General features: G+C 37.3%; 2 protein-coding genes and 4 non-coding genes across 6 annotated transcripts; 4 read left to right on the forward strand and 2 right to left on the reverse strand.

The window, feature by feature from the left end:
- Positions 1–28: 28 nt before the first annotated feature.
- On the forward strand, positions 29–5,049 carry and3 (actinodin3). Its single transcript, XM_051683188.1, has 4 exons — positions 29–48; positions 2,675–2,730; positions 3,066–3,208; positions 4,372–5,049. Exons 1-4 carry the CDS (start codon positions 29–31, stop codon positions 5,047–5,049), a joined length of 897 nt encoding a protein of 298 aa, XP_051539148.1.
- Positions 5,050–5,699: 650 nt separating this feature from the next.
- On the forward strand, positions 5,700–5,781 carry trnal-uag (transfer RNA leucine (anticodon UAG)). The gene has a single exon. It is a non-coding gene; the product is annotated as a tRNA-Leu (tRNA).
- Positions 5,782–5,999: 218 nt separating this feature from the next.
- Positions 6,000–6,073, reverse strand: trnat-agu (transfer RNA threonine (anticodon AGU)). Its single transcript has one exon. It is a non-coding gene; the product is annotated as a tRNA-Thr (tRNA).
- Positions 6,074–6,289: 216 nt separating this feature from the next.
- Positions 6,290–6,422, reverse strand: LOC127433138 (U8 small nucleolar RNA). The gene has a single exon (XR_007895856.1). It is a non-coding gene; the product is annotated as a U8 small nucleolar RNA (small nucleolar RNA).
- A 1,203-nt stretch (positions 6,423–7,625) lies between these two features.
- trnal-aag (transfer RNA leucine (anticodon AAG)) lies at positions 7,626–7,707 on the forward strand. The gene has a single exon. It is a non-coding gene; the product is annotated as a tRNA-Leu (tRNA).
- Positions 7,708–8,270: 563 nt separating this feature from the next.
- Positions 8,271–18,462, forward strand: vamp2 (vesicle-associated membrane protein 2). The gene is made up of 5 exons (XM_051684663.1): positions 8,271–8,524; positions 12,025–12,133; positions 12,269–12,427; positions 14,054–14,105; positions 14,464–18,462. Coding segments are annotated over exons 1-5 (339 nt in total). The 5' UTR covers positions 8,271–8,522; the 3' UTR covers positions 14,481–18,462.
- The last annotated feature ends 8,231 nt before the right edge of the window (positions 18,463–26,693 follow it).

Here is a 26,693-nt window from a genome sequence, read left to right on the forward strand (position 1 = left end):
TTCTCAGCCAATGATTGTCCCGAGAATGATGGATTCCGCTAATTGCGAGTCCTCATTCCATCATCGTGTGATTGATGGTAGAGGTCTGCATGGGCCTTAAAATGAAACTAATAATACTAATAATACTAATAAAAAGAAAGCATGGAATTGTTTGCCCCCACATTTTGAACTTTAGGGCATTTTTGTCACTTTTGGGGGCATTTGTTTGTCCACTAACTATGTCAATGCATGTACATGCATCACAGGAGGTTTATTTCATTGTTATCATTATGATGGCTTGACAAAGCTGTTATTCTACAAATTTGGTAAATTCAACAAAATTAAACCAAAATGTATAACTAATTCCTCCTCGAGCTTTCAAGCTAAATCCACCAAATTTGATAGTGACATACAGACTCTTCTGGAATAGTGTGCTCTGTCTTTTGTAAGTAACTGGGCTTACAGTTTTTGCACAGTAGACGATTAAAAAATCTAAAAAATCCCACAGATTTTGACGGAATGTTCAAATGGGCCAACGGAATACTCACTCAAACTGTCAAAAGTGCTAATATTAACAAACCCGCAAAAGACCTTTGATCTGCTTTAAGTTGCTTTCTCTCTCTCTCTCTCTCTTATCTATCCAGTGGCGGATTTAGGCATGGGTGATATGGGCAGTTGCCCAGGGTGGCATCTTGCGGGGGATGGGGATGGCACGTGGCACCCACACAGACGCTGTTGAAGTGGGTTTCACCCCAAGGCACCATACAATCCCTCCCGGTCAACAACTTTGGGGTCATGTTGTAGCGGGTTTTGCCCAGGGCGCCATACAAGCTAGAACCACTACTGTATCTATCTATCTATCTATCTATCTATCTCTCTCTCTCTCTATCTATCTATCTATCTATCTATCTATCAAAGTTTGTCTATAGTTGAACAAATGTAAATCTCTGTGATGGATAATACTGTAAAGAATATAAAGGTATTGAGAAACCTCTGTATCTATGTATATACTGTATGCCTTGGTTTGCCTTGAACAGTTACAGAACAAGTCAACCAATTTATCAATGTATTAATGGGTGAATTAATGCAAAGAAAAGTGGGAAGATGGACAGAACAGTATACCACGTGGACACCTGAATGCATGAAAGAATGAGTAAATATAGAGTGTAGTTGTGACAGGATCATTTTTCATTGTTTATCAAGAATATGGGAGTGCACAGAAGCTGGATGGAACCTGTGCAATAACACCTTTATGCTGAGTCCTGCTGTTATTTGATAATTATCATCAGCAACCCTCTGTTTTCCTGCATATCTCAGATACCAGCTCTGCTCCATCACACCTGTTTCACAAACCACTCACTAGTTTTCTCCGCCTTCAAGTATTTTCGCCCTTCTTCTCTCTGGCAGCTACATGTGCAACATAATACTACTGTATATGCAACTAATTATATATATTAAAAAATCGCTTTCAAAATTAACATTAATCCTTTTATGTTCTGAGTTGTCGCTCTCTTTATGTTTTAGGTCTTTAAACTATCCATGAAACTGCATAAGATTTGGGGTCAAGATGTGTTTTTTTTTAGTACAACATTAATCAGAGTTCCAGCTGTTTTTGTTGCAGTAAAGGTTTAATTTTGTACTGTGTTCTCTAAAGACAGGGGTGCCTATGTTATCATCACACGAACACTCAATATTTCAAACCAGACAGGGAAGATGTTGAAATTATGTAGGGCTGAAGCAATGACTTCTCGACCCTGTACCAAAAGCATGCCTGTGGGATTAGTTTTACAACATGTCATAATTATAGACCCTTTAATGTAGTTATTTAATATTAATCAAATGAAAAGTAAAGAAATCTGTTCTAACTTGTTGTTATAAAAAGAAAATCCCTCGTAAAGCTTATATAGGTCACTGAAACTGTAAGGGATAATGCTACTCTATATACTGTATATGAGGAACACACTTGTATTATACAGGAATGTTATTGCTTGAGTTAGTATTATTTTCAGTCTTAAAAGTGGGTGGCATGTTGTTTTAAATAATTTTATAGTTTCCTTTAAAAGGAATGGGGTAAATTAGGAGGGAGGAGCTGCTTGACCTCCGCAACCAATGAAACTTATGTATGTAATTGCTGGTACAGTGTCCAGTATATAAATACGTTGTAATCTGTATTTCTCTCAACAGTGAACAGTGATCAGAGATAAGACCAAAGGTGAGTCACATTTATTGTTGTTGTTTTCTGTGAAACTTTCTGTTTTGTTTTAATATATATTGCTTAGAGTGAATTAGTGCGTTACGGTCAATTGCATGTGAAACAAAATATCTGTATTTAACAGATATACAAACTTTAATTACAATGGAAATGTAACCATCATGTTATGTATGCCTATATAAATGATCGAAATTTACTTAGAAATCCCATAAGTGTGTTACCTTTCCTTTTCTTATTAGGTAAGGTCTTGTCAACTAGTAAATTACATAAAATAGTCTAATAGTCTTTTTTTTTTTTTTTTTTTTTACTTTATTTCAATATTAATATAGTAAAGTACTCTATATAGTACACCATTCAGTGTTTGTTTAATAATAAAATACTCTTCCCTAGATACATTTTCAGAGCACAGACCTTCTCTTATTTTTGAAATATTAATATAATACAACAAATAAATTAACAAACAATCTGTTTTCAGGTGCAGAGGATGATTTCTATGTTGTGCCTTGTTGGGTTGCTGCACTGCTTGTTAACTCTGTCAGGTGTGATTATTAACCATACATCCAAAACCTAGCTCTTCAAGCAATTGATTTTCAGTCAACTATATCTAAAATGTGCATTTACATTTATTTATTTTTTTTAATCTAGTGTTGGAAGCCACATCTCTAGCAAAAGTACCAAAAAACAAAGGTAGGGGCCTACATATTGCACAAGACACAACATTTAATACATTCAGTTTTACCAACGTCATTATTAGCTAGTGAAACTCGTGTTCTAGACTGGGTCGACTCGTCATAAAATATTGAAATATCATATTTTAAATGATACATATATACTAATTTATTACTTAAAATGTTTATCTAATGTCTTAATACAGACTTTAGCATTGACTCCGAACATGCCAATAACTTTATGGCTCATTCGCGCACGAGGAGAGAGGTTGACCCCAACTGGTATCGCAAAAATCCTGACTTTCAGTCGTACTATCGTTACTACAGTAGCATTGGACACATCGAAGGGGTAAGAAAAACAAAATAGATTCCTGAAGCTATTTATGTCTTATTATTAACTATAATCCTATTGTTACATCCAACAGTAGGACTAGAATTAGCAGTTGTGCTAGTACCAATGTTGTTCTCTTTGATAACACTTGTAGTAATGATTATTATTAAACAAATACATCCAAGAATATTAATATTGGGATCATTTTATGTTAACTAAATGTATGTTAAATGGTATCAAATAATGATTGTTCTCTAAGACAGTTGCCAAATAGAAGCTGCCTTTGCGCAGCCAAACAATATTGATATTAAAAATAAATTACTATATGAAAAGCGCATGATTCAACAACAGCAAAGCTAGATATATAAGATAACTTAAAAATAGTGGTAATGCTTTACATTGATGTTCCCTTTGTTAAGGGATTATAAAGGGGTTTATTAGTAACATATAATTCATTTATAAAAGCATTATAAATCATTTATATGTGGTTATAACAACATGCATAAAAAGGTTATCTTTAATGCAATATCTTCCTAATAATGAGCCACCTCGCATGTTATAAATGCTTAATAACACATATTCAACATTTGTAACCTATGAAAATTAATGTAAAGTGAACACCTGAGAAGCGTTTATTGAGGAGCTACCAACATTAGAACCCTGTAAGTAAAGGTTCAGTATAGTTTAATAGTCATAAGGCATTATTATATGATATAAGCTGTGAATGAAGACCTGAGAAGTGTTTTTGCAGAGTACTTTAGGTAACCAGAACTTGGTAAAACCATTCTTTTGACATCAGAGTAACAAGGAAAGTGACAACACAAGTGAGTCAAGACACTGCAGTAATTAAATAATCTCGGAGTGTAACAAAACGACATAATCCCTCTTTATAATCTCACTATAATAGTGTATTTATTGAGTATTTAGAACATGCAAGTTAAAATGCTCACTTTTTGGCAAGTATTGGTTGAAAGTTGCCCTTTGTGTGCATGTTGCTATAACAGCATATAAATGATTTATAAAGCATTTGTAAATGACTTATTAGTCATTAAGGAACCCCTTTATATACCCTTATCAAAGGGAACATTAATGTAAAGTGTTCACAGTTCACTGATATGCTTAAAGGAAAATTAACACAAGTGGCTGTCTTTTCTGAGTGGTCCAGTCTCTTTGTCTTCCAGCTCTATGAGATAGACAGAATTAGGATGCTTTACCAGCAAATGCGTCACTTGGAGCTCACCTATGGCCCTGAGGCATCCAAATACCAGAACAGCCTGGGTCTTCAATTGAAGACAACGCCTCCACCCACTCCTCCTCCAACAACACAGCCTCCTCCTCCCACATTGCCACCTGTCTCCAAGATGGATGTTACCTACCTGTGCAATGCAAAGGACCCCCAATGCAAGCCACGTATTGTGTACCTGCCCGCTGGTGCTAACCCTGTGCTTTGCGATCCACGTTACCACCCAGACTGCAAACTCAGCACTGTCCAGGAGTCTCCATCTCCACCTGTACCTGCCTCAGAGCCACTGTCCTCCACCCCTCCTCGCCCACAAAATTCCACCCTACCACCACCACCACCACCCCCTCCTCCAATAAATAGCAAAGGAATGGAGTATGACTGTGACCCCTATTGGGATCCTGACTGCCTGATCGACCACCCTCCCAGACCAGTAAAGGTGATCGAACCACCAGCAGTGCTCCCAACCAGTACTCCATTAGCTGAGAATAAGGAAGAAAATGAAACAGGAAACAACGTCATCTCAAATGCTCCATTTCCAACCTATGACCCATTTGATTTCAATCAAGATCTTTATGATCCCTACCGCCATGCTGCTCCAGCCCAGGATCCAGAGTAGACATGACAGTTTCAAGTGAAATTATTTCAGTCTAGAAAAAATTAGCAATTTATGTTCAAAACACATTTTCTTATCAAAGTGGTTTACAATTTTTAAGTCAAAGTAAATATAAGTTTAAAACATGTGGCCTTATTTATGATGTGTGGTTTAGATTTATCAGGACAAAATGCATTCATCTGTATTTGTTAAATTAAACAATTTTTGAGACCAGAATAAAGGATATGAACACAGTTGTTCCAGTTTAAACATATTAAGTCTTTTATTAACATAACTTCAGATTGGTATATTTATTTAATAAAATCATCAGTAGGTATGTGATCATGGCAACCACACTGACACCATCAGGTCATGGAAAGAAACCAAAGATAGAAACCGACCTTTTATTTTTCCTTAGTCAGTCAAAACACTTATGCATGAAATGGATTAAGAAGCTAATGCAATTGATTAACTAGAAATCCTCTGATGTATCTGATGCTTCAGCCCCATTGTTGTATTTTCCTTCACACATTAATTGTGTGAACGCTCAAAACATGATGATTTCTAGTTAGTAGTTACTTTAGTTTCCATAGTTCATGTATTTCTATATACCACACATTTTAAATATTATATAGTGAAATACTGATTGGACCCTTCACATGTTGTGTCCATAGGGTAGCGTGGCCGAGCGGTCTAAGGCGCTGGATTTAGGCTCCAGTCTCTCTGGAGGCGTGGGTTCGAATCCCACCGCTGCCAAATACTTTTCTACATTTATGAATATGCCTTTTGTTTTTAAACATCGCTAATGCATAAATCATTAAAGCCTTTCATCTATGATATTTCTCGCCTCTATTTATTCAGATTAATACAAATGTTTTAGTGTTTGTATGAATTTTCTATACTTTCAACTTTGTTTGTTATTGTTCATTTCGTTTTCCTGATCAGACCTCAAGAAACCACTTGTAAATCTCAAAAGGCACCGCTGGGATTCGAACCCAGGATCTCCTGTTTACTAGACAGGCGCTTTAACCAACTAAGCCACGGCGCCCGCGGCCAAGAAAGTTAGCTTAAACACAATTCACCACAGTAAATATCGAACTCAAGAGCCCTTGAATATATTTTCATTTAACACACTTAAATATCAACTGCCTATGAAACTAACGAAGAAAATAACATAATAATATAAACACTACACTAAACACAACCCACATATTTTCACTTCTTTTCTTTTTTTGAATACAACTTTGTACCATATGTTTCAGAATTCAGATAGGATTCGTAAAGGTATTGCAAGCCCTTTACAAACAAGGAATATAATCATATATTCATAGAATCCCTTCATCATGTTCTGAAACCTTATTGCTAAGGTAACAGGTAAGGATGTACCTCACTGATGTACAGCAACTATGTCTCGGGAAGAGGTTATAAACAACACGTCCATTTTCAGTCATGGTTGTGATTCTAACTAATTTAAATTAGTAAAAGTACACGTTATGTATTTGACAATACATTTACTGAACAGGACAACAAAATTGTTTTAGAAATAAATAAAGACGTTCAATTCCGTTTTTCTTGAGCTCTTACATTAACATGCTGGCGGTTACTGCGATCCCATTGGTGGGTTTCGAAACCGACATTCTTTTCGCTACTCATTTGAATATAGCTTTATGCGAGCCTAAAATAAATCAATAATGATATATGACGTAAACATGACATGAAATCCGGTTTTATAATCGAATATTATTTAAGTAAAAGTACGGTTAATATGAACGGGGAGGGACTGAGGACGTGATTTCGGCTCACAGACGGAACGATGAGTCCTAACGTCTAACCATATGTACCAAATGGCAAAAATGATGCCTTCGGAGGGCACTTCGAAGGGAGAACAATCAGTATAGTCATACGGTAAGAATAATTTCCAATAGAAATGAAATAAAAAGTTCAGTATAACCGTTGTTTTTGAGCCCCACATCTTTCAACCCCCCAAGCTCCAACGCTCTCACAGTGAGTAGTAACGTCTTCAAAGGGAGTAGGGCATAGGGATGATCTCTTCTAAATAAAACACACCATATGTAACTAAGCCCTATGCTGCCTCTTGTGGTAAGAAGTGGTATCATTTCTTGTTAACGACTTTAAAATTCAAGTTAATGTTAATAATTCAATGATATTATTCATAATTAAGTTAACACAATTTCCTAGCAGTATTTTATTTAGAAATGTAATGTTTACTTTAATTTGTATTCTTGCAAAGATTTTTAAGGAGAAAAAAATTATGTTGTGTTATGCGTGCATAGGCCTATGGCGCCATCTAGTGGTTGAAAAGACGTGCAGTAACTAAACTTCATAAACTTTTTTAATAAATAAATGTAACCTTTTCAATCATATAATATAATCTAGAGTGATTGTTATCGCTTTGAAAATACATCGTTTGATTGCGTCATGAACATAAATCATTTGACTACTGTTGGAAACATCAAAGACCTGTAATTTATTTTGAATTCTAATAACGCCAACTATAGTAAAGTTCTCACAAAAACCTAAATATACACCGTATTATTCAATAACAATTTAAAGGGAATACGAAACTCATTGATTTCAGCGGTAGCGTGGCCGAGCGGTCTAAGGCGCTGGATTAAGGCTCCAGTCTCTTCGGGGGCGTGGGTTCGAATCCCACCGCTGCCAGCACTTTTCTGTTTTTTTTTTTTAAATGATTATTTTCTATCGTTTTACCAGTCAGTTAACCACGCAAAACAAAAACCACCCGTCCCGCAAAATTAACAAACAATTAGAAATGCTAAACAACCTAAAAGTATTATGAAAAAGGAGTATTTGCGGTCAGGATATTATAATACTCTAATACAGCTTGTGATCTTTTCTAGATTGTTCGTCTTATTTATTCACAAAATAACAAAAAACGGGTGCAGCATACGCAGCTCATTCATCCTTTCAAAGACCGCCATTTTGTTTATGTTTCGTAAATCCTTACTTAAATAAAATGTACCACGAGGCATGTGGTGCACATTCAAACCAAGGACCGGTGTCACCACGTCTTCTTACATGTACAGTTGCTGGCGGGCCACATGGGTAGCCCAAATGTGCCCTATCCCGTACAGACATTACTGTCAACAAGCAAAGCATCCTCCATCTCCTGTCTCTCATGGTCACTTTTTCCAACCTGCAGCTTCCCGGATGACGAGTGACGTCAACGAGCCATCTTTGTTCCCCTAATCCAAGCATCTATTTTTTATGTGTACATAGTGACCGAAGCGAGTAGCAGTAGAGCGCCCTTATTATAAAGGGAATAATAGCGAGGCGCGGCACACATCCCACACCGGTGGAAAACATTATACATAAAATCCCTTTAAAAAACGCTGCGAATACCGCATCACTGGAATAACCTGGAGAGTGCATTATTTATCCCGGAGAGGGAGAGAAACGCCTGAAGCAGCGCGTCCGTCCATACACTTCTTGTAGACGCACACAAATCCCAGTTCATAATGTGAGTACTTTAATTTTAATTTTAATACATTCCCGCGTTCAGATTTGTCGATCGGTTTGAATGACGTTCTAGAACCCGATTATTTATTTGAATATTAAAGGGAGACGGTTCTACTTCGCCAACGGGGGGTGGTGAACAAAATAGAGAGAAAATTTGATAAAACAATATATTAATAGTCCATGCAGTTGTAAACTCGTTTATGTTTGTGTATGTACATTATTTTACATCTTATCCGTTATTTCACGGGGCCCACTGGATTCTCACGAGCGCACTTGGTCTAGCTAATAGCACAGTCTATAAATAGGCTACTAATGGCCAATGTTTGTTCATTTTAGTTATCACCATTGGTTCTCTACATTATCATCTGTCAAAGTAAATAGTTGTCACTGAATTAACTGAATCATACAGACATTTCTCGCTTTATTCATGTGTTTAGGATGAAGCGGCAGTGACTAATCACGCCTAAACACCGGATTGGACTGGTTTGGTTGGAATTGCTCGCACGCTTTTAGAATTACGCAAAAAAGATGTCAATTATTAAAAAATAAATAATCCGATATTAACTGCATTATACTTTGGCTATTTCTTCACCCCACGTCGTTGTCCTGTTGCGAATTTCGGTGTCATTTCAAAAACCCACGAGAAATTGTCTCATATAGTCCAAGGCCCACTATTTTGCATACATGGCATGTGATCAATTTTCGCAGATGACATTTAACTTGAGGTGAAAATGGAAATTTCACCACATTTTTGAGGCAACGAGCTCACGCGGTCTGGGAAACCGAGGCGTGATTCCGCGCGAATCGTGGGGGTTGGTAAGCGCGCGGTAGGTCATATGCTCGCTCGCGCCTCGAGGGCGATGGAAATGTGTTGCTTTTTCGATTTCACTTATTCTATTAGATGTTAATTACGCGTCCTTCTGCGCATTTAGGCCTAACTAAAACATTAAATGATGTTGGGTTGGCTGTAGTCAAAAAATTGGCAAAAAAGGCGCAGGTGTTTCTCTGAAGGAAAACATGGTCGTGATATATATCCTCTTTTGTAGAAACGCTCGTTCAACTGGTTTAAATAAACGAATCTGGAAATGTTGCATAGCCTCGATATTATGTCAATATTCCTTCTCCTGTTGGCCACGTTTATAACGGCATCAGTGGGCATGCTGCAATGCGATATAACATTTCGGATTAATACTGTTGTTTTTATGTTCCAATCTTTGCCTACCTGCAGTAACATTATGTTGTGCTCTTTCTGGAACGGGGCTTAAACATCTGCTCCCGTTATTTTATAGAATGCATGTTGTTGATGAATGTGACGCTGACGCACGCGCCAAATGAAGGCCTCGTGTGGGGGTGGGGATGTAGTCCCCATCATTCATATGACCCTTTCCAGTCGAGTGTAAGAAAGACCCTAGAAACAGAACCCATTTATTAAATTCATGTTAACCTTGTGTGAGTGTGTATTCCGTGAAATTACAGCAAATGCGTGAGGTTTTCTTCCTTCTCTCTGTAGATTTGTCTGTGAGCAGATGAGAAATGGCCTTGCATAACCAGGCAGGCAGCTGTCAGGGCACAATACTGTGTGTGCATTTGTTTGTTTGCTGTCTAGTTTCATCCAACCTGGTCATAATGCAATTGGAGGTTTTGAATAGGAAATATTGTAGCTTATTTTATTATCCCCCTTTCATAGTCATGGTAAGAGAAATACTAAAATTGAGGCTACACCCATTATATGACTGTGATTAATTCAATGTTAAACTGTGTGTTTACAGACTATTTGCCCTTAAATACGTCCCTTAAACCTTTATATTAACTGCTTATGGTAAATATGTCTTATACTAACACATAATTCCTAATTATCAAATTTATTTTATCCCTCATGATAATTTGAGTTACCTGAATGTTACAGTTATGTTCCGAATCATTAAACTAATGTACATTACTCAAAGCAAGGTGCTATTGATGCTTCTACTCTCAGTACAGGTGAGGGCATGTGAGATTTAATGTCTAAATATAGACTCATGTAAATGAGAAAGTGAGGAATGTGGATGGTATGCAAGAATATACAAATGGCCTGCTTTACTCCCAACTCATTCACCTCCTTTAAATATTGTGATGTATGTGATCTTACTGTAAGAAAAAGCTCTGCTAACAAGGATTAGATGCAGGGAGCTTTCAGAGGTGACCTTTATACAGAGTTTGTCTTCCTCTGGTGGCTAAAAGTGGCCCTAGCAAGGAGATGTTGTCAGCCACAGTAGGAAAACAGCAATCCCTGTTCACTGTCTGCAAGGTTTTGTTTCTGTTAGTTAAAGGTGCACTCGCAAAGTTAGTTTTAAATATAAAGAAATGAACAGCATTTTTGAAAAAATGTTTAAAATGATGTGCCCTCAAATCAACCTCATGGTCAGTGCCTTGCAGGGCCATTTCTGACCATTTTGGCACGCTAGGCGAGATTGCGATTGTCTGGGGAGTGCACAGACGAGGTGGTGTATAAGCGGGGCGACCGCGTCATTTGGCGAACATAGTATTGAATTATAGGAAGTTCACCCAAAAAAGAAAATTCTCTCATCATTTACATACCCTCGTGCCATCCCAGATGTGTATGACTTTCTTTCTTCTACAGAACACAAACAAAGATTTTAAGAAGAATATCACAGCTCTGTAGGTCCATATAATGCAAGTGAACGGTGACCAAAACTTTGAAGCTCCAACAAGCACATTAAGGCTGCATAAAAATAATCCATGGGACTCCAGTCGTTAAATAAACATCTTCAGAAGCGATATGATATATGTGGGTGAGAACAGATAAAAACTTATGTCCTTTTTTCCTATAAATCTCCACTTTCACCAGCCCTCCTCTGCATGTTCACAAGAGGTCTTCTTCTGTTTTTTGGCAATTCGCATTCTTTGTGCACATTGCCACCTACTGGGCAGGAAGGTGAATGAAAAAAAGGGTGGGATAAAGGAAAGGAAATTAATGAATAATTCATATTTGCACAACAGCCCAGTGATATGCATGAAGAATGTGAATTGCGGAAAAAAAACCCCAGAAGAAATCTCATGAACGCTCATAAGAGGTCTGTTTAAAAGTAGAGATTTATAGTAAAAAAAAAAACAACTAAATATTGATCTGTTTCTCACCCACACCTATTATATTGCTTCTGAAGACATGGATTTAACCACTGTAGTCAAATGGATAACGTTTACACTGCCTTTATGTGCTTTAATGGAGCTTCAACATTTTGGTCACCATTCACTTGCATACAGAGCTGAGATATTCTTCTAAAAATCTTTGCGTTCAGCAGAAGAGATAAAAAATATTTATTACAAGCAAAACCTTGCTCACCAGTTGTAATCTTAAAGGGCATGACAAGCCTCCTTTATTTCTCATATATATATACGTAAGTCTGCCTACTCTATATCATTGTACCATTGACTACAAAGGTATATTATTACCGTAGTAATATTGTAGTACTGACCAGTGACTGTATATTTGCTTTGCAGGTCTGCCCCAGGTCCTGCCGGTGCCCCTGCCCCAGAGGGAGGTAACCAGGCTCCCCCCAACCTTACCAGCAATCGTCGCTTACAGCAGACACAGGCTCAGGTGGATGAGGTGAGTGAACCCCAACCCTGTTTGGCAAATCTTCATCAGTGCATCAGAAGAAGTGTCAATTGTCAGACGAGACATACAGTATATGTTTCCTATGACATGGTTTGCTAACTAAAAGTCGCCTCCGTTATTTCCCAGGTGGTGGACATTATGCGTGTGAACGTAGACAAGGTTCTGGAGAGGGACCAGAAGCTGTCAGAACTGGATGATCGGGCTGATGCCCTGCAGGCTGGAGCCTCACAGTTCGAGACCAGCGCCGCCAAGCTCAAGAATAAATACTGGTGGAAGAACGCCAAGGTAAACCACACATAAAGTGTCTCAAGTGAGGCTAAAGACAGAACAGTTATTACAAATCCAAATCAAGTGACCAGTGAATGACAAAACTCAAATCACTACTGTTTTGAAATAGGAGTCCTTAATCGCTGTGATGAATTTTGTATAAAAACAGGGCAAGTCTTATGCAAGTGTTTGCCGTTATTTGGTATCTATAGTGTAACTGTCTCTGCAGGCAATAACACAGTAATAGCAGTGTATTGGCGCTAATACTATTTACACATATGAATTTGGCAGATGCTATTATTAAAGGGATAGTTCACCCAAAAATGAAAATTCTCATATCACTTACTCACCCTCATGCCATTTCAGATTTGTATGACTTTCTGTCTTCTGCTGAACACGAAGATTTTTAGAAGAATATCTCAGCTCTGTAGGTCCATATAATGCAAGTGAATGGTGACCAGAACTTTGTAGCTCCACAAATCACAGAAAGCAAACATTAAAGTACTCCATAAGACTTCAGTGGTTAAATCTATAATTTTAGAAGCAATATAATAGGTGTGAATGAGAAACAGATAAAAAATGTAAGTCCTTTTTTTATTCTAAATCTCAGCTTTCACTTTTACATCTGAAAGTCACATGTGGTGCCTGTTTAGTTTCACTTTCAAATTTGTAAGTGAATGTGAAAGTGGAGATTTAGAGTAAAAAAGGTCTTAAATATTAGGTGTTTCTCATCCACACCTATTGTATTGCTTCTGAAATGATAGATTTAACCACTGGAGTCATATAGATTACTTCTGTTTTCTTTATGTGATTTTTGGAACTACAAAGGTCTGATCATCATTCACTTGCATTGTAAGGACCTTCTGAAATATTCTTTTAAAAATCTTCATTTGTGTTCAGCAGAAGAAAGAAAGTCATACGCATCTGGGATGGCATGAGGGTGAGAAAATGATGAGAGAATTTTTATTTTTGGGTAAACTATCCCTTTAAAGGCAACTTATAGAGCATTCAAGGTAAACATTTGATCAACTTGTGCATTCCTTGAGATTCAAACCCATGCTTATTAGCACCATGCTCTAACAGTTGAGCTACAAGAACCCAAGACCAATATATAAATGAATATAAGAAATTAAATACATAATTTTCAATAAATATCAACCAGTGTCAGAAATTAACTTTTACATTTAGGGCCAATATTTGCCCCCTGGATTTGATTTTCAGGGGCATTTCTATTTGCTTCTAATTTACTTAAATTTATTAACATTAATTCTCAATCTGAATGACAAGATTTTAGATTGTATGCAATAATATGTATACCTAGGCTTAGAACAGAACAAATTAAAAAAAAATTCAAGAAAATTTGATTGCTCCCACATTTAGATTTTTGGGGGCATATTTGTCACTTTCGGTGGCATTATTGCACTGAGCCCCGTTAATTTCTGAAGGCTGTTTTCAACCCAGCTCTATATATAAAAAAAAAATAATAAACCCATTGCTAAGACCACATTACTTCTAATGACATTTAAAGAAACTGTACCTTGTAATAGCACTTTATTATTGGATGAAATGCATAAATGTTTGTTTTTAACGGCTGTGATGACTACTTTCTGCCTCACTCTCCCTCGCTTTGCCTCATTTCTTTAGATGATGATTATCTTGGGAGTGATATGCGCGATTGTCCTCATTATTATCATTGGTAAGCAAAGAAAACTTTCTTTAAAGAGATAATTCTCTCAAAAATGAAAATTCTGTCATCATTTACTCACACCCATGTTGTTCCAAACCCGTATGACACCATTTCTTTTTTCTGGAGATATTTGGGGAAGAATGTTAGCCTCAGTCACCATTCACTTTCATTGCATGTTTTTTTTCTCTATACAACGAAAGTCAGTGAACAAGTAAATGATGACAGGATGTTCAATTAATGAAATAAAATGCATACAGTGGCTCACAGAGTCTACTTTATCCATAGTGAGCTTCTAATTCTATTGCAAAATTATATTATGTGATAATGCTTTTCAAGCGTTGACGATATTGTTTGCTTCTCTTGACAGTGTACTTCAGCACCTAAATTGCCATGTTCCTACCCCAGTCTGAGCTCATGAACGCCCGAATCCAAGCCACAGAGAAAACACTCCCAAAAAAGATGAGAAAAATGACTTCTCACAACAATCTATTTATTTGCCCTCAAAGAGTCTAAATCTGCCCCTTCCTCGAGCCCGCTTGCCCCCCTTCTCCACTGCCTCACAGCTCGGCCCCTGTCACTCCTCGTTCGTCCTGTCAGTGAGTGTGTGGCCATGTCTCCTCTGTAAATACCTCCGGCTTTTCTTAAATACTGTTCATATTCCAAACTCCTGATGACTTGTGACAACAACAACAGAAAAAAGATCCCAACCCATGCAACTACTTAGAATATGATAAGATAAAATAAGATATAATAATAGATATATATTCAAAATGTTCTTTGTAGAGTTTTATTCTGATATAATGGTTTTTGTAGTTTGTGTGTGAGTGTGCATTTGTATATTTTTTTACGTTTTTGTAAGACTTATTTTGCTTCAGGTTGAAACTACTGCCTCTTAATCTGGGTGTTTGTATCGTGCACGCTCTATTTCACTCTTTTGATGTATTTCTCAGTCTTGCTTACTGAGTATTGGTGTATTTTTGCACAAGCGACTGACTCCCTTAACTGAGGTACTAAATCAATAGTTCCTCATTTTTCCCTTGTCACATTCACTCTATCTCCGACCTACTTCTTTCTTTCTTTCTTTCTTCTATTGGTGAACTGCCACAACAGATTTGGACCAATGACTGTAGATGTTTATCTTAATTTGATATCTGTAGTGTCTTATCTCTTAAAACATTCCTTAAAAGCAGCGTAGAACTATGCTGTCTACAAAACACACAGTGTATAGTAAGCGTATTTATCTTAAAGAATTACAAGTAAGTATTAAACAACCTTAAATATACAAGGCATAACTGTCAAACTCGTTTTGACTCAGATGGCAAAGTAATTAATCGCACAAAAATCACTTGAGTTATAAACAGTCCATTGCACTGTATGTTAAGTTAAGTGAAGAGAGACGTTTAAAAGTGCTCAGTGCTTGTCTAACCCAAACTTCACTATAATTCTGCTGGTAAAGATTTTCAAGGCCAGAGAATCTCCATACAGAGGGGAAATATTATCATGCACAAAAAGCTTGTTTCTGATGGCACTTTTTAACTAGTTAGACTGCAGGTGCGACTGGGAGAGAACCATGCGCTGTGTGACCTTCTCACACCATATCAGCCTGTTAAAAATACTGCCAAACTAATACATTACCCGCATATGAGTTCATCCGTCTGAAAGCACATTGGTTTCTCTAACTACTTTATAACGTGAGCTAGTTAGAACAGCTCTGGTTCTCTCTCTTTTATCTAGATACTGCCTTTTGAGTTTTTATTTGTTCTTTCTTTATAGATTATATTTGTATATTATATTTTTGTGTGAGAAGCAGGCAGAAAAGGGACCAGATCTTTCAGGGCTTGATGTGTGCAACAAGCGCCTTTGTGTCTCTCGCTATTATCCACCTCTCTGTGTCATGCTTGTCGAGTTCAGCTGTAATTTACACACTGCCAAGCACCTGAGGGGACACTTTTCCTTTCCCTTTTTTTTTTTTTTTTTGTTGTTTTTTTTTGTTCACCGTGCCCTTCCTGTTTTGCTCTCGTGCATATATAAGCCTCCATCAACTTCCGCTCAATGTGTCGATAAAAAGAGAGCCTTGTGCATCTGCACGTGATCGCACCCCCTCACATTTCCTTGTTAGCGCCATTAGGTTTTCTCTTTTCAAACTGTAACTCTGCTGCCTCCAGCTTCCCGACGCTATTATTACAGTAGAATTTGTGTGTGTGGACTTTATTTAGGAGATCTGGTGTGTCATGCTTTATCCTGACAGATTAGGCTGCTTAGACTTCTGCAGGTAAAGGAAGGCTGATCCCATGGTAACTTGTGGGGAAAGGGATCAGATTAGCTGATTAATTGTGACAGGAGGCAGAGCCATTGTTTTGAGGGGGTGGGTCTAGAGTAACAATTCCACTGGTGTGTATTCCATCAGTATGATCTGTAGGAAAAAGCTTGCGTGGACTACTATGATTTCGATATCTTCGTAAAGATAAGCAGCCTGCTTATTTAATTCTTTCATTTTGATATCCATCAGCGTTTTTTCTTCTTTAAAGCCTTACTACTTTTCATTTGTTTCCATCCGAGCATCCTGTTCATGAAGAGCTTCTTTAAATTGAAAATGACCAAAGACCATATTATATCTTGCATATACTGCCAACTGCCATCAAAAACAGGTTAAGGAACTAAACATTTCCACTTGTTCTCTGGGTTTTCAAAAGCTCACTTCCAGCAAAAGAAATAAACGGAAGGGAAAAATCTCTTCATTTTCAAGTTTACGTTAATTTTACTTGAATATTTAGTATTAATTAAAATTGGCAATCATTGCTTACAGGAAAAGAAATGTAAAACCATAATCCCCCGATATCCAAACCAACAATGATAGCACAACTCCTCCTTTAGGTATCTAAAATGCTGAGTATGAAACATGAAACTTAACATTTCTTTGTAGCTGCTGAAAGAAAGACATTTTTTTTATTTATTGTTTTGTGTTGTAGTGTGGGGTTCACCTGGGGAAGGGGGTCCTGTTTTTTTTTTTGTTGTTTTTTTTGTTTTTTTACATTTAGTAACATAAACAGTCCAGAATTAGAACTTTATGCTGATGATATCAAAATAGAGAAACTTTTAAGGCAAGACTATACATAGATAAATATTAGGCAAATGTAAGAATTCTTCTCCCAGGGGTTGTCAATATTTTTAAGGGATGGAACTAATTCAAGAACATGCATTGGGGTAGGACTCAAACATGACAAATGAATCAAAGCGTTTGTGAATGCATTCTAATAGGGGACTAATAAAAACAATGTATGTGCTTTTCTTTTCTGTATGAGTGTATGATGCCATTTTCTCCTTGTCTTGGCACTTATGTTTTGTTCAAAAATGTGTGGCTTGAGAGCAATGTCACCCTGTTAAAGATATTGCGCCTTCTTTATTGGAGGGAACCAACGAAGACGCAGGACTTTACCAGACTGGCTCAAAAGCCACAGTGATTTCTTTATGACACACGTCATACAGTTGTTTAGACTTCAGTTTTTTTAACTTTATTTTGAGCAGGAATTAGTTATGGCTTCACAGTGGTGCTCTGTGGCACAGATTCATTGTGCTTAGTCAGAAGAGGGTGATTTATTTCCTATAATTTTAGTTTAAAGATAAGAATGGCGACTTAAGATATTAATACTGGAAACTGAACCCTGCCTTATTAAAGGTTAGAGTTTTTTTTTTTTTTTTCAGAAAGCTTGTACAGAGTGTGACTGAGTAAACAACTTGGTTAAATGGAAAACTATGGGGTTGTGATTCATTGATTTGTTGAGGGTTTTTTGGAACTGAATAGAGAATGCATACAAGCATTGCAGTGCAGGTCAACTAGAAATGCATTGAACCGAGAGCCAAGTTGCTGTATTGATATAACAATTTGTATTTAATTTATTTATTTATTTGATTTATGAAAGTTTGTTTGGGAAGGAAAGGTTTAAGATTAGTAATACCCCTGGTCGTCTGGCCTCTTTGGAGGGACTAGGCTTGAGGATCATGGGCAATGTGATCTTTACAATCTGATTTTATGTTTATTTTTATGTATTGTGTCATAAGTTATAGTGTATTGTATATTAAACAGAACTAAGTACATTGTAACAGGGAACCATTTGGCGACTGGACATACATAAAATAAATTGTAGAGTAAATCTTTCAATGTCTATTATATGGATGAACATCTTGAGAAAATGTATATATATATATATATATATATATACACACATATATATATATTGCACACAAAAAAAAAAGAAGAAAAAAAAGACAGTTATGATGACCTGTGTTTATTGTTCCGAGTTAGAAATGAAAATGTGTGTGTGTTTGAAAACAATGACAACATAAAAAATAAATATATAATAAAACAGGTCTGTGTTGATCTTATTCTCTTTATGTGTTGATGTATTTAAAGGGATAGTTCACCCAAAAATGAAAATTCTCTCATCATTTACTCACCCTCATGCCTTCCCAGATGTGTATGACTTTCTTTCTTCTGCTGAACGCAAAGATTTTTAGAAGAATATCTCTGTAGGTCCATACAATGCAAGTAAATTGTGACCAAATCTTTGAAGCTCCAAAAAGCCCATAAAGGCAGCATAAAAGTAATCCATATGACTTCAGTGGTTTAATACATTTTCAGAACAGACCAAAATGTGACTCGTTTTTCCACTATTAAACTTGACATCAGCAGTCTCCTTGGCAATCATGATTTCAAGTTTGATTACACTTCCTAGAGCCATCTAGCAAAGCGCTCTGAGCATGCATCAAACGCTAGGAAGTTTAAACGAGCTTGAAATAATTGAAACTGCAATGGCAAGATGTACAGTGAAAAAGGAGGGTCTGTTCTCACCCCAAACTCATTATATCGCTTCTAAACACATTAATTAAACCACTGAGGTCATATGGATTATTAGGGTACAACGGGGTTAAAGGCTCTGCGGGGTAAAAGGCTCCTTTGGTTTTATATATGTATATATATTAAACATTAGAAATGTATGTATATAATGAATATACTGGTAATTCTAACATTTATTTTGAAACAAAATTCTTATTAATCATTTTCAATTTTGTTCAAGGTGATTATATAAAAACATTTTCAATAACTGTCCAATAAAATTTTTCAAATTGGGCTCACGTTGACTTATCCAATCACAATGGAGATTAATTTATTTATAAATACTTGAGATGTTATGAAATGCCAAATTTGATTAAAATTAACAAGAATTTATGCACCCTTTTCTGAAGTGGTTATTTTGAATAAGCAATATCTTAATTTGTTACTCAAAAAAGCATCTTGCTGTCTCAAAATTATTTGCATTAGTTGACAAATTGTGCCCTATAACTATCGCCCCGGTATGTACACTATATCAATATAACCCCCCTGGGGGCCTTTTACTCCTGGGATAAAAGGCTCCCCCACCACCTTTTGTTTTCAACACAACCTTCTGTTGTTATTTCTTTTCACACAAATTTTGTTGCTCCAATATTCAATAAAAATAAATGTATTTCTTGAATCTTGAGACACTTTGTGACCAGAAAAGTAGTGTGCCTTTAAAGGTGTGCCATTAGCCCCTTTGTACCCAACATTTATGCTGCCTTTATGTGCTTTTTTAAGCTTCGAAGTTTTGGTCACCATTCACTTGGATCTACAGAGCTGAGATATACTTCTTAAATCTTTGTTTGTGTTCTGCAGAAGAAAGAAAGTCATACACATCTGGGATGGCATGAGGGTGAGTAAACGATGAGAGAATTTTCATTTTGGGGTGAACTATCCCTTTAAGAATGTGCTGTAAGCGATTTTTTTTTTTTTTTTTTTTTTTTAATTATATGATAAGCATAAATGTCCCTATTCATAAAAGATATTGAAATAGGTGACATGAAATATCACACCTGTCTCTGTAAACAGCGAACAAATAATTGGCCACGGTCAGTTCGACGGTTGTCAGTTTGAGAACGCTGTTTTGCTATCGTTGCTTTTGTGGTGTTCTAGAACCGTAAAATCACTCACAGCACCTTAAATGATACTACACTGATAGAAGAACATAAACTTTACTCTGTTTTGCTAGCTATTATAAAAACAAAGCCAAACGATGACTGAAAGTAAAACGTCTTTATTTTGAGATAATGTTTACATTGCCTGTTATTTGCGGTACCTCATGATAACATAATAAACACCTGTCAACAGCTTTTGCAATAAAATTAATTAAAACAACTGCGCCCTCTGTCGGCAAAGACGCGGGAATGTCCAAGAATTCCTGGCTGCAGTTTGTAGAACGGGGCGGGGCAACACATTGGGGCGTGACTACACGTCGCCCCGCCCATAACTAATTGGCTCGGTCATCTTTTATTTGTGCACATGATAGGAGATACGTTTTAAAACAGTGTATCCCGATCATTTTGTGGCTCGTAAGTGATATGAAATTGTGTTCAAAGTTCATTGCAAACAGATGGAGTAGGAGTCTGACAGAGCAGCCTGTTGTTATTTCAGTCGTGTTGACAAAAGTCGGAGGGCAAAATTACTAATCCTACTATGGCGAAGATTCAACTCTAATGCGGTCGTAGTCAGTGTTGAAATAATTAGGAAAGATCATTTTGGTTTTAGTGCTGTGACTCGTAAATGACTTTGTGTTGTACCTCACGTGTCATTTAAAAAAAAAAATGTAGTAGGACTGAGTCGCATATGGATTTGTAAACAAATTGTGCTGATATGTCTGCTGTCATTCAAATTTGTAAATCAGAACGTGCAATTTAACAAAGCCTTCATTATAACGCATGGTTAGATAAATTAATTATGAATTTAAATTCATTATAAAATATATTGATTTTAATATGCTATCACCATAGAGTGAAAATGAAATCAGTGCATCAGTGTTGTTGTAATATAAATATTATTTTATAAATACATTTTAATTTATAACCCAACATATGGGTTCTGAAAACCAACAGCGCCGCCTATTGTAAATTAAATGTAAATTACACTCCAATTCTCACAGTTATAACAATGTAATATAAACGTATTTTCAATTATCTTATTATTGGGGGACAGAATACATAAACCCATGTAGATCATTCGTTTATAAGGCATCTGCTTGTATGCAACGGGCAATTCTCGAAAAAAACCGAGATCACGCATGCACTTTTACTCTCCCGGTTTCTGTCATAACAGCTCATCATCATATGAGTGATTATTTTGCATGATTAATAATAGATTCTCTGATTGACCAAGTTTGCTTTATGCACGCCGTCTGTATCTGCTCGATCTAATGATTACTCTGCATTCTAGGAATTCAGTCGTTTTAATTTATGCCATCATCAACAATAGCAAACAAGAGGCTGATGAATTGATGAGAATTGTTATGCCATTCCTGAGATAGTTGCGGTGCTTTCACTCGTATTCTATGTTGATTCAATTTCATTTCTCTGAAGGATTGTAAACGATTATCTCTCCTCCTCGCTTCAAAAATGTGTGCTCCGTTATCTCGTCAGCCTAAAAATTACTTTCTAATTGACATGCACACAGAAACCAACGCCAGTCAATAAACAGTCCGTTACAGCGGAAAATAAGGAATATTGCATAAGGCATACAGGCTATAACTTTTAATACTGTAATGACGTATAAACACATGATTTTCAGTTGGCATTTGTTTTAAGAACATTTTCACGTCAGTTTCAGCCTTTATAAATCCCGATTTGTTCCTCACTTTTAATGTAGGATTAAATCCATGGAATTTAGGATTGAATATCACATACAAGTAAGCACTATAATCAAATGGTTTGGCTCAACTATTCAATATCATTGTTTGAGAGATAACACACCAGCAACGACGACCACATCTCCTATCACGCACGTCTATGAAAGATGAACAAGCCAATGCCCCATTTGTAGCCCCTCCTCATTCTGCAGGCTGCAGCCAGGTCCTTCTCGCAAGGGGGTGCTGAGGGTGCTGAAGCACCCCTAGTGAGCAAGACTGGAAAACAGTATCAACGAAATGTAATACAGTTGAAGTCAGAAGTTTACATACACCTTAGCCAAATACATTTAAACTCAGTTTTTCACAATTCCTGACATTTAATCGTAGAAAACAGTCCCTGTCTAAGGTCAGTTACGATCACTACTTTATTTTAAGAATGTGAAATTTCAGGGCCTGGGTAGCTTAGTGAATAAAGATGCTGACTACTACTCCTGGAGTTGTGAGTTCAAATCCAGGGTGTGCTGAGTGATTCCAGTCAAGTCTCCTAGGCAACCAAATTGGCCTGGTTGCTAGGGAGGGTAGAGTCACATGGGGTAACCTCCTCGTGGTTGCTATAATGTGGTTCTCACTCTCGGTGTGGTGAGTTGTGTGTGGATGCTGCAGAGAATAGTGTGAAGCCTCCACATGTGCTATGTCTCTGTGGTAATGCGCTCAACAAGCCACGTGATAAGATGCGCAGATTGACTGTCTCAGACATGGAGGTAACTGAGATTCATCCTACACCACCCGGATTGAGGCAAGTTGTTATGTCACCATGAGGACTTAGAGTGCATTGGGAATTGGGCATTCCAAATTGGGGAGAAAAAGGGGAGAGAGAAAAAAAAAGAATGTGAAATGTCAGAATAACAGAAGAGAGAATGATTTATTTCAGCTTTTATTTATTTCATCACATTCCCAGTGGGTTACATACACTTTGTTAGTATTTGGTAGCATTGCCTTTAAATTGTTTAACTTGGGTCAAACATTTTGGGTAGCCTTCCACAAGTTTCTCACAATAAGTTGCTGGAATTTTGGCCCATTCCTCCAGACAGAACTGGTGTAACTGAGTCAGGTTTGTAGGCCTTCTTGTTCGCACATGCTTTATCAGTTCTGCCCACACATTTTCTATCGAATTGAGGTCAGGGCTTTGTGATGGCCACTCCAGTACCTTGACTTTGTTGCCCTTAAGCCATTTTTCCACAACTTTGGAGGTATGCTTGGGGTCATTGTCCATTTGGAAGACCCATTTGCGACCAAGCTTTAACTTCCTAGCTGATGTCTTGAGATGTTGCTTCAATATATCCACATAATTTTCCTTCCTCATGATGCCATCTATTTTGTGAAGTCCCTGCTGCAGCAAAGCACCCTCACAACATGATGCTGCCACCCCAATGCTTCACAGTTGGGATGGTGTTCTTTGGCTTGCAAGCCTCACCCTTTTTCCTCCAAACATAACGATGGTCATTATGGCCAAAAAGTTCAATTTTTGTTTCATCAAACCAGAGGACATTTCTCCAAAAAGTAAAATCTTTGTCCCCATGTGCACTTGCAAACTGTAGTCTGGCTTTTTTATGGTGGTTTTGGAGCATTGGCTTCTTCCTTGCTGAGCAGCCTTTCAGGTTATGTCGATGTATGACTCGTTTTACTGTGGATATAGATACTTGTCTATCTGTTTCCTCCAGCATCTTCACAAGGTCCTTTGCTGTTGTTCTGAGACTGATTTGCACTTTTCGCACCAAACTACGTTAATCTCTAGGAGACAGAATGCATCTCCTTCCTGAGCGGTATGATGGCTGCGTGGTCCCATGGTGTTTATACTTGCATACTATTGTTTGTACAGATGAACGTGGGACTTTCAGGCGTTTGGAAATTGCTTCCCGGTATGAACCAGACTTGTGGAAGTCCACAATTATTTGTCTGAGGTCTTGGCTGATTTATTTTGATTTTCCAATGATGTCAAGCAAAGAGGCACAGAGTGTGAAGGTAGGCCTTAAAATACATCTACAGGTACACCTCTAATTGACTCCAATTAACCTATCAGAAGCTAATTGCCTAAAGGCTTGACATCATTTTCTGGAATTTTCCAAGCTGCTTAAAGGCACAGTTAGGCACAGGAGTAGTGGACTAAAGCACTGAACTGGTAAGTGGAAGGTTGTTGGTTCAATCCCCACAGCCACCACCATTGTGTCCTTGAGCAAGGCACTTAACTCCAGGTTGCTCCAGGGGGATTGCTTTGGATAAAAGCATCTGCCAAATGCATAAATGTAAGTGTAAATGTAACTTAGTGTATGTAAACTTCTGACCCACTGAAATTGTGATAGAGTCAATTAAAAGTGAAAGAATCTGTCTGTAAACAATTGTTGGAAAAAATACTCATGTCATGTCCTAAATGACTTGCCAAAACTATAGTTTGCTAATATGAAATCTGTGGAGTGGTTAAAGAGTTTTAATGACTTCAACCTAAGTGTATGTAAACTTCTGACTTCAGTTGTATATTTCATTGTATTTATGCAGTATATATAATGCAATTTTCAATTTCAGTATATGATTTGTTAATAAAAATGGCATCCCGTTTCAAAGAGATTTGTCATGCTTTTGGGCAGGGCTCTGCTGAACTGAAGAGAGCCCTTGTGATGAGGATGGGTACTAGTGAACTTTTTGTTCCCCCTTTTTTCCTTTTATTTGCACAAAAGCAAAAAAGTGATCATTAACAATGAAACAGTAATTTGACAATACATTATGATTAAATGGTGTTATTGTATCATTACTGTTGTTTAATAATAATGTAATATTACAGTTTATGAATAAAAACAAATGAATCAATCTTCAATATATTTTTTTTCTCCCCCTTTTCTCCCCAATTTGGAATGCCCAATTCCCAATGCACTCTAAGTCCTCGTGGTGGTGTAGTGACTCGCCTCATTCTGGGAGACTTCATGCTATTCTCTGCATATCCATGCACAACTCACCACGTGCCCCACCGAATGCAAGAATCACATTATAGTGACCACGAGGAGGTTAACCCAACGTGACTCTATACCCAACCTAGCAACTGGGCCAATTGGTTGCTTAGGAAGCCTGAATGGAGTCACTCAGCATGCCCTGGATTCAAACTCGCGACTCCAGGTGTGGTAGTCAGTGTCTTTACCAGCTGAGCTACCCAGGTCCCCATCAATTTTCAATATTACGTTTTTTTCTTCAGAAGAATATTGTGCTTTACTCGTGTAAGTTCATCCTTTGAAATTATAATAATTTATGCCAAAAAATAAAAAAATAAAACAGTACAGGTTAGAGCTTTTGTGTTCTGTGATTCGTCGCTTTGCGGAAGAAGATAAAACCTCAGCTGAGCAAAAACTTCATCTTTTGGTGTTTGTTTGTGTTTAACATGAATCGCTTGGATATTGAGAATCTCACGAAGACATTTATTAGTAACACCCCTGAGCGCAAGGCCACATTTGGGGTCTTCAAGTAACAGGTAGGACATTTGTTAATAGCTTAATATTATAGTATATGGGTTCAATTTAATAGCTGTTTTGTCTGAAAATGTATTCTGCGTTTTATGGTTATTTCTCATTCACACTGACACGACAACAGTTCTGAGTGTGGTAGAATGTAATTAATGCATTGGCTTGCATACTGAATTACTTAATTGCAGGTGAAAACGTTCCATTGCATTTTGTGTGTACAGTGATCGCGATAGGAGAAAGGTGCCTCTTGTTGTTCCTTGCAGGGTACTCAGCCTTACAGGCTCCATACGGTTAGGATTACGGCGTTAGGGCATCTGCTGCCTCCCAAGAACAAACTGAGGCCCCTTTGTACAATGGGCAAAGTCATAGGGAGACACGTGGTTCTCTGATGCCCTCGTTGCGCGTGCATGATGTGTAAATCGTACGCCAAACCATCAGCATCCCTGGCCAAAAAATAATTTGCTCTCTAAAATCTTATGACAAGATGTCTGTCAATCATACTTTTATCCTTAATATCAATGTACTCTGAATTGAACAAACTGTCTGCATTAATTAAGACTTGTTACTAAATGTGTTAGAGTAGCCTTTTAACACTATTTCTACAAACAATATGAGCAGACAAGATCAGATAAGATTGTAGAGATAACTAATAATTAAGAAACAGTACCAGACTTTGGAAAACCATGTAAACACTATGTAAACACCATAACCATTGCTGTAGGCCTTCTATGTCACCCCCACAGTTCATTTTTGTAAGGAATCAGGGATGTCACGGTTGCAGTTACTTCAAACACTGACCACTCTTTATATTAATATTTTCTCTTTACTAATAAGTAGGTTAACTCGCTGTCTAGTTCCGGTTGTGACATTCTTAAAGGAATAGTTCACCCAAAAAAATTACAATTATCTCATTATTTACTCACCCTCATACCATCCTAGATGTGTATGACTTTCTTTCTTCAGCAGAACATAAACAAAGATTTTTAAATGAATATTTCAGTTCTGTAGGTCCATACAATGCAAGTGAACGGTGGCCAGAACTTGGATGTCCGTCTTGTACATGTCTATTTAGAAAAACAATGGAAAAACAGCGCAGACGGACATCAAAACGCGTTTGGTGTGAATGGTCCCTTTTGCGCCTCTACGGTAGTTAATACGGTTATAATAAGTTCGTTGTAGGGCTCGTCATTCACGTCTCTGTTCAGTGGGAAGTTCTGCTACAACGTGACAAATGGGCGTTGCTCATACAGGCCCCGCCCACATGTCCAATAAGAACATCGGTTTCAAGCATTGGGCGGGGTTTTATGAGTAGTAGGCGGAGATTTTGTCGGCTAGTAGCCAATGAGAGTGGTCTAGGGAGCTGGTTGGGAACACGTGAAATTTGTCCTGAAAGTTGAATG

This window comes from Myxocyprinus asiaticus, chromosome 42 (genome assembly GCF_019703515.2).
Source record: "Myxocyprinus asiaticus isolate MX2 ecotype Aquarium Trade chromosome 42, UBuf_Myxa_2, whole genome shotgun sequence".
In the NCBI taxonomy this organism is placed as follows: Eukaryota; Metazoa; Chordata; class Actinopteri; order Cypriniformes; family Catostomidae; genus Myxocyprinus; species Myxocyprinus asiaticus.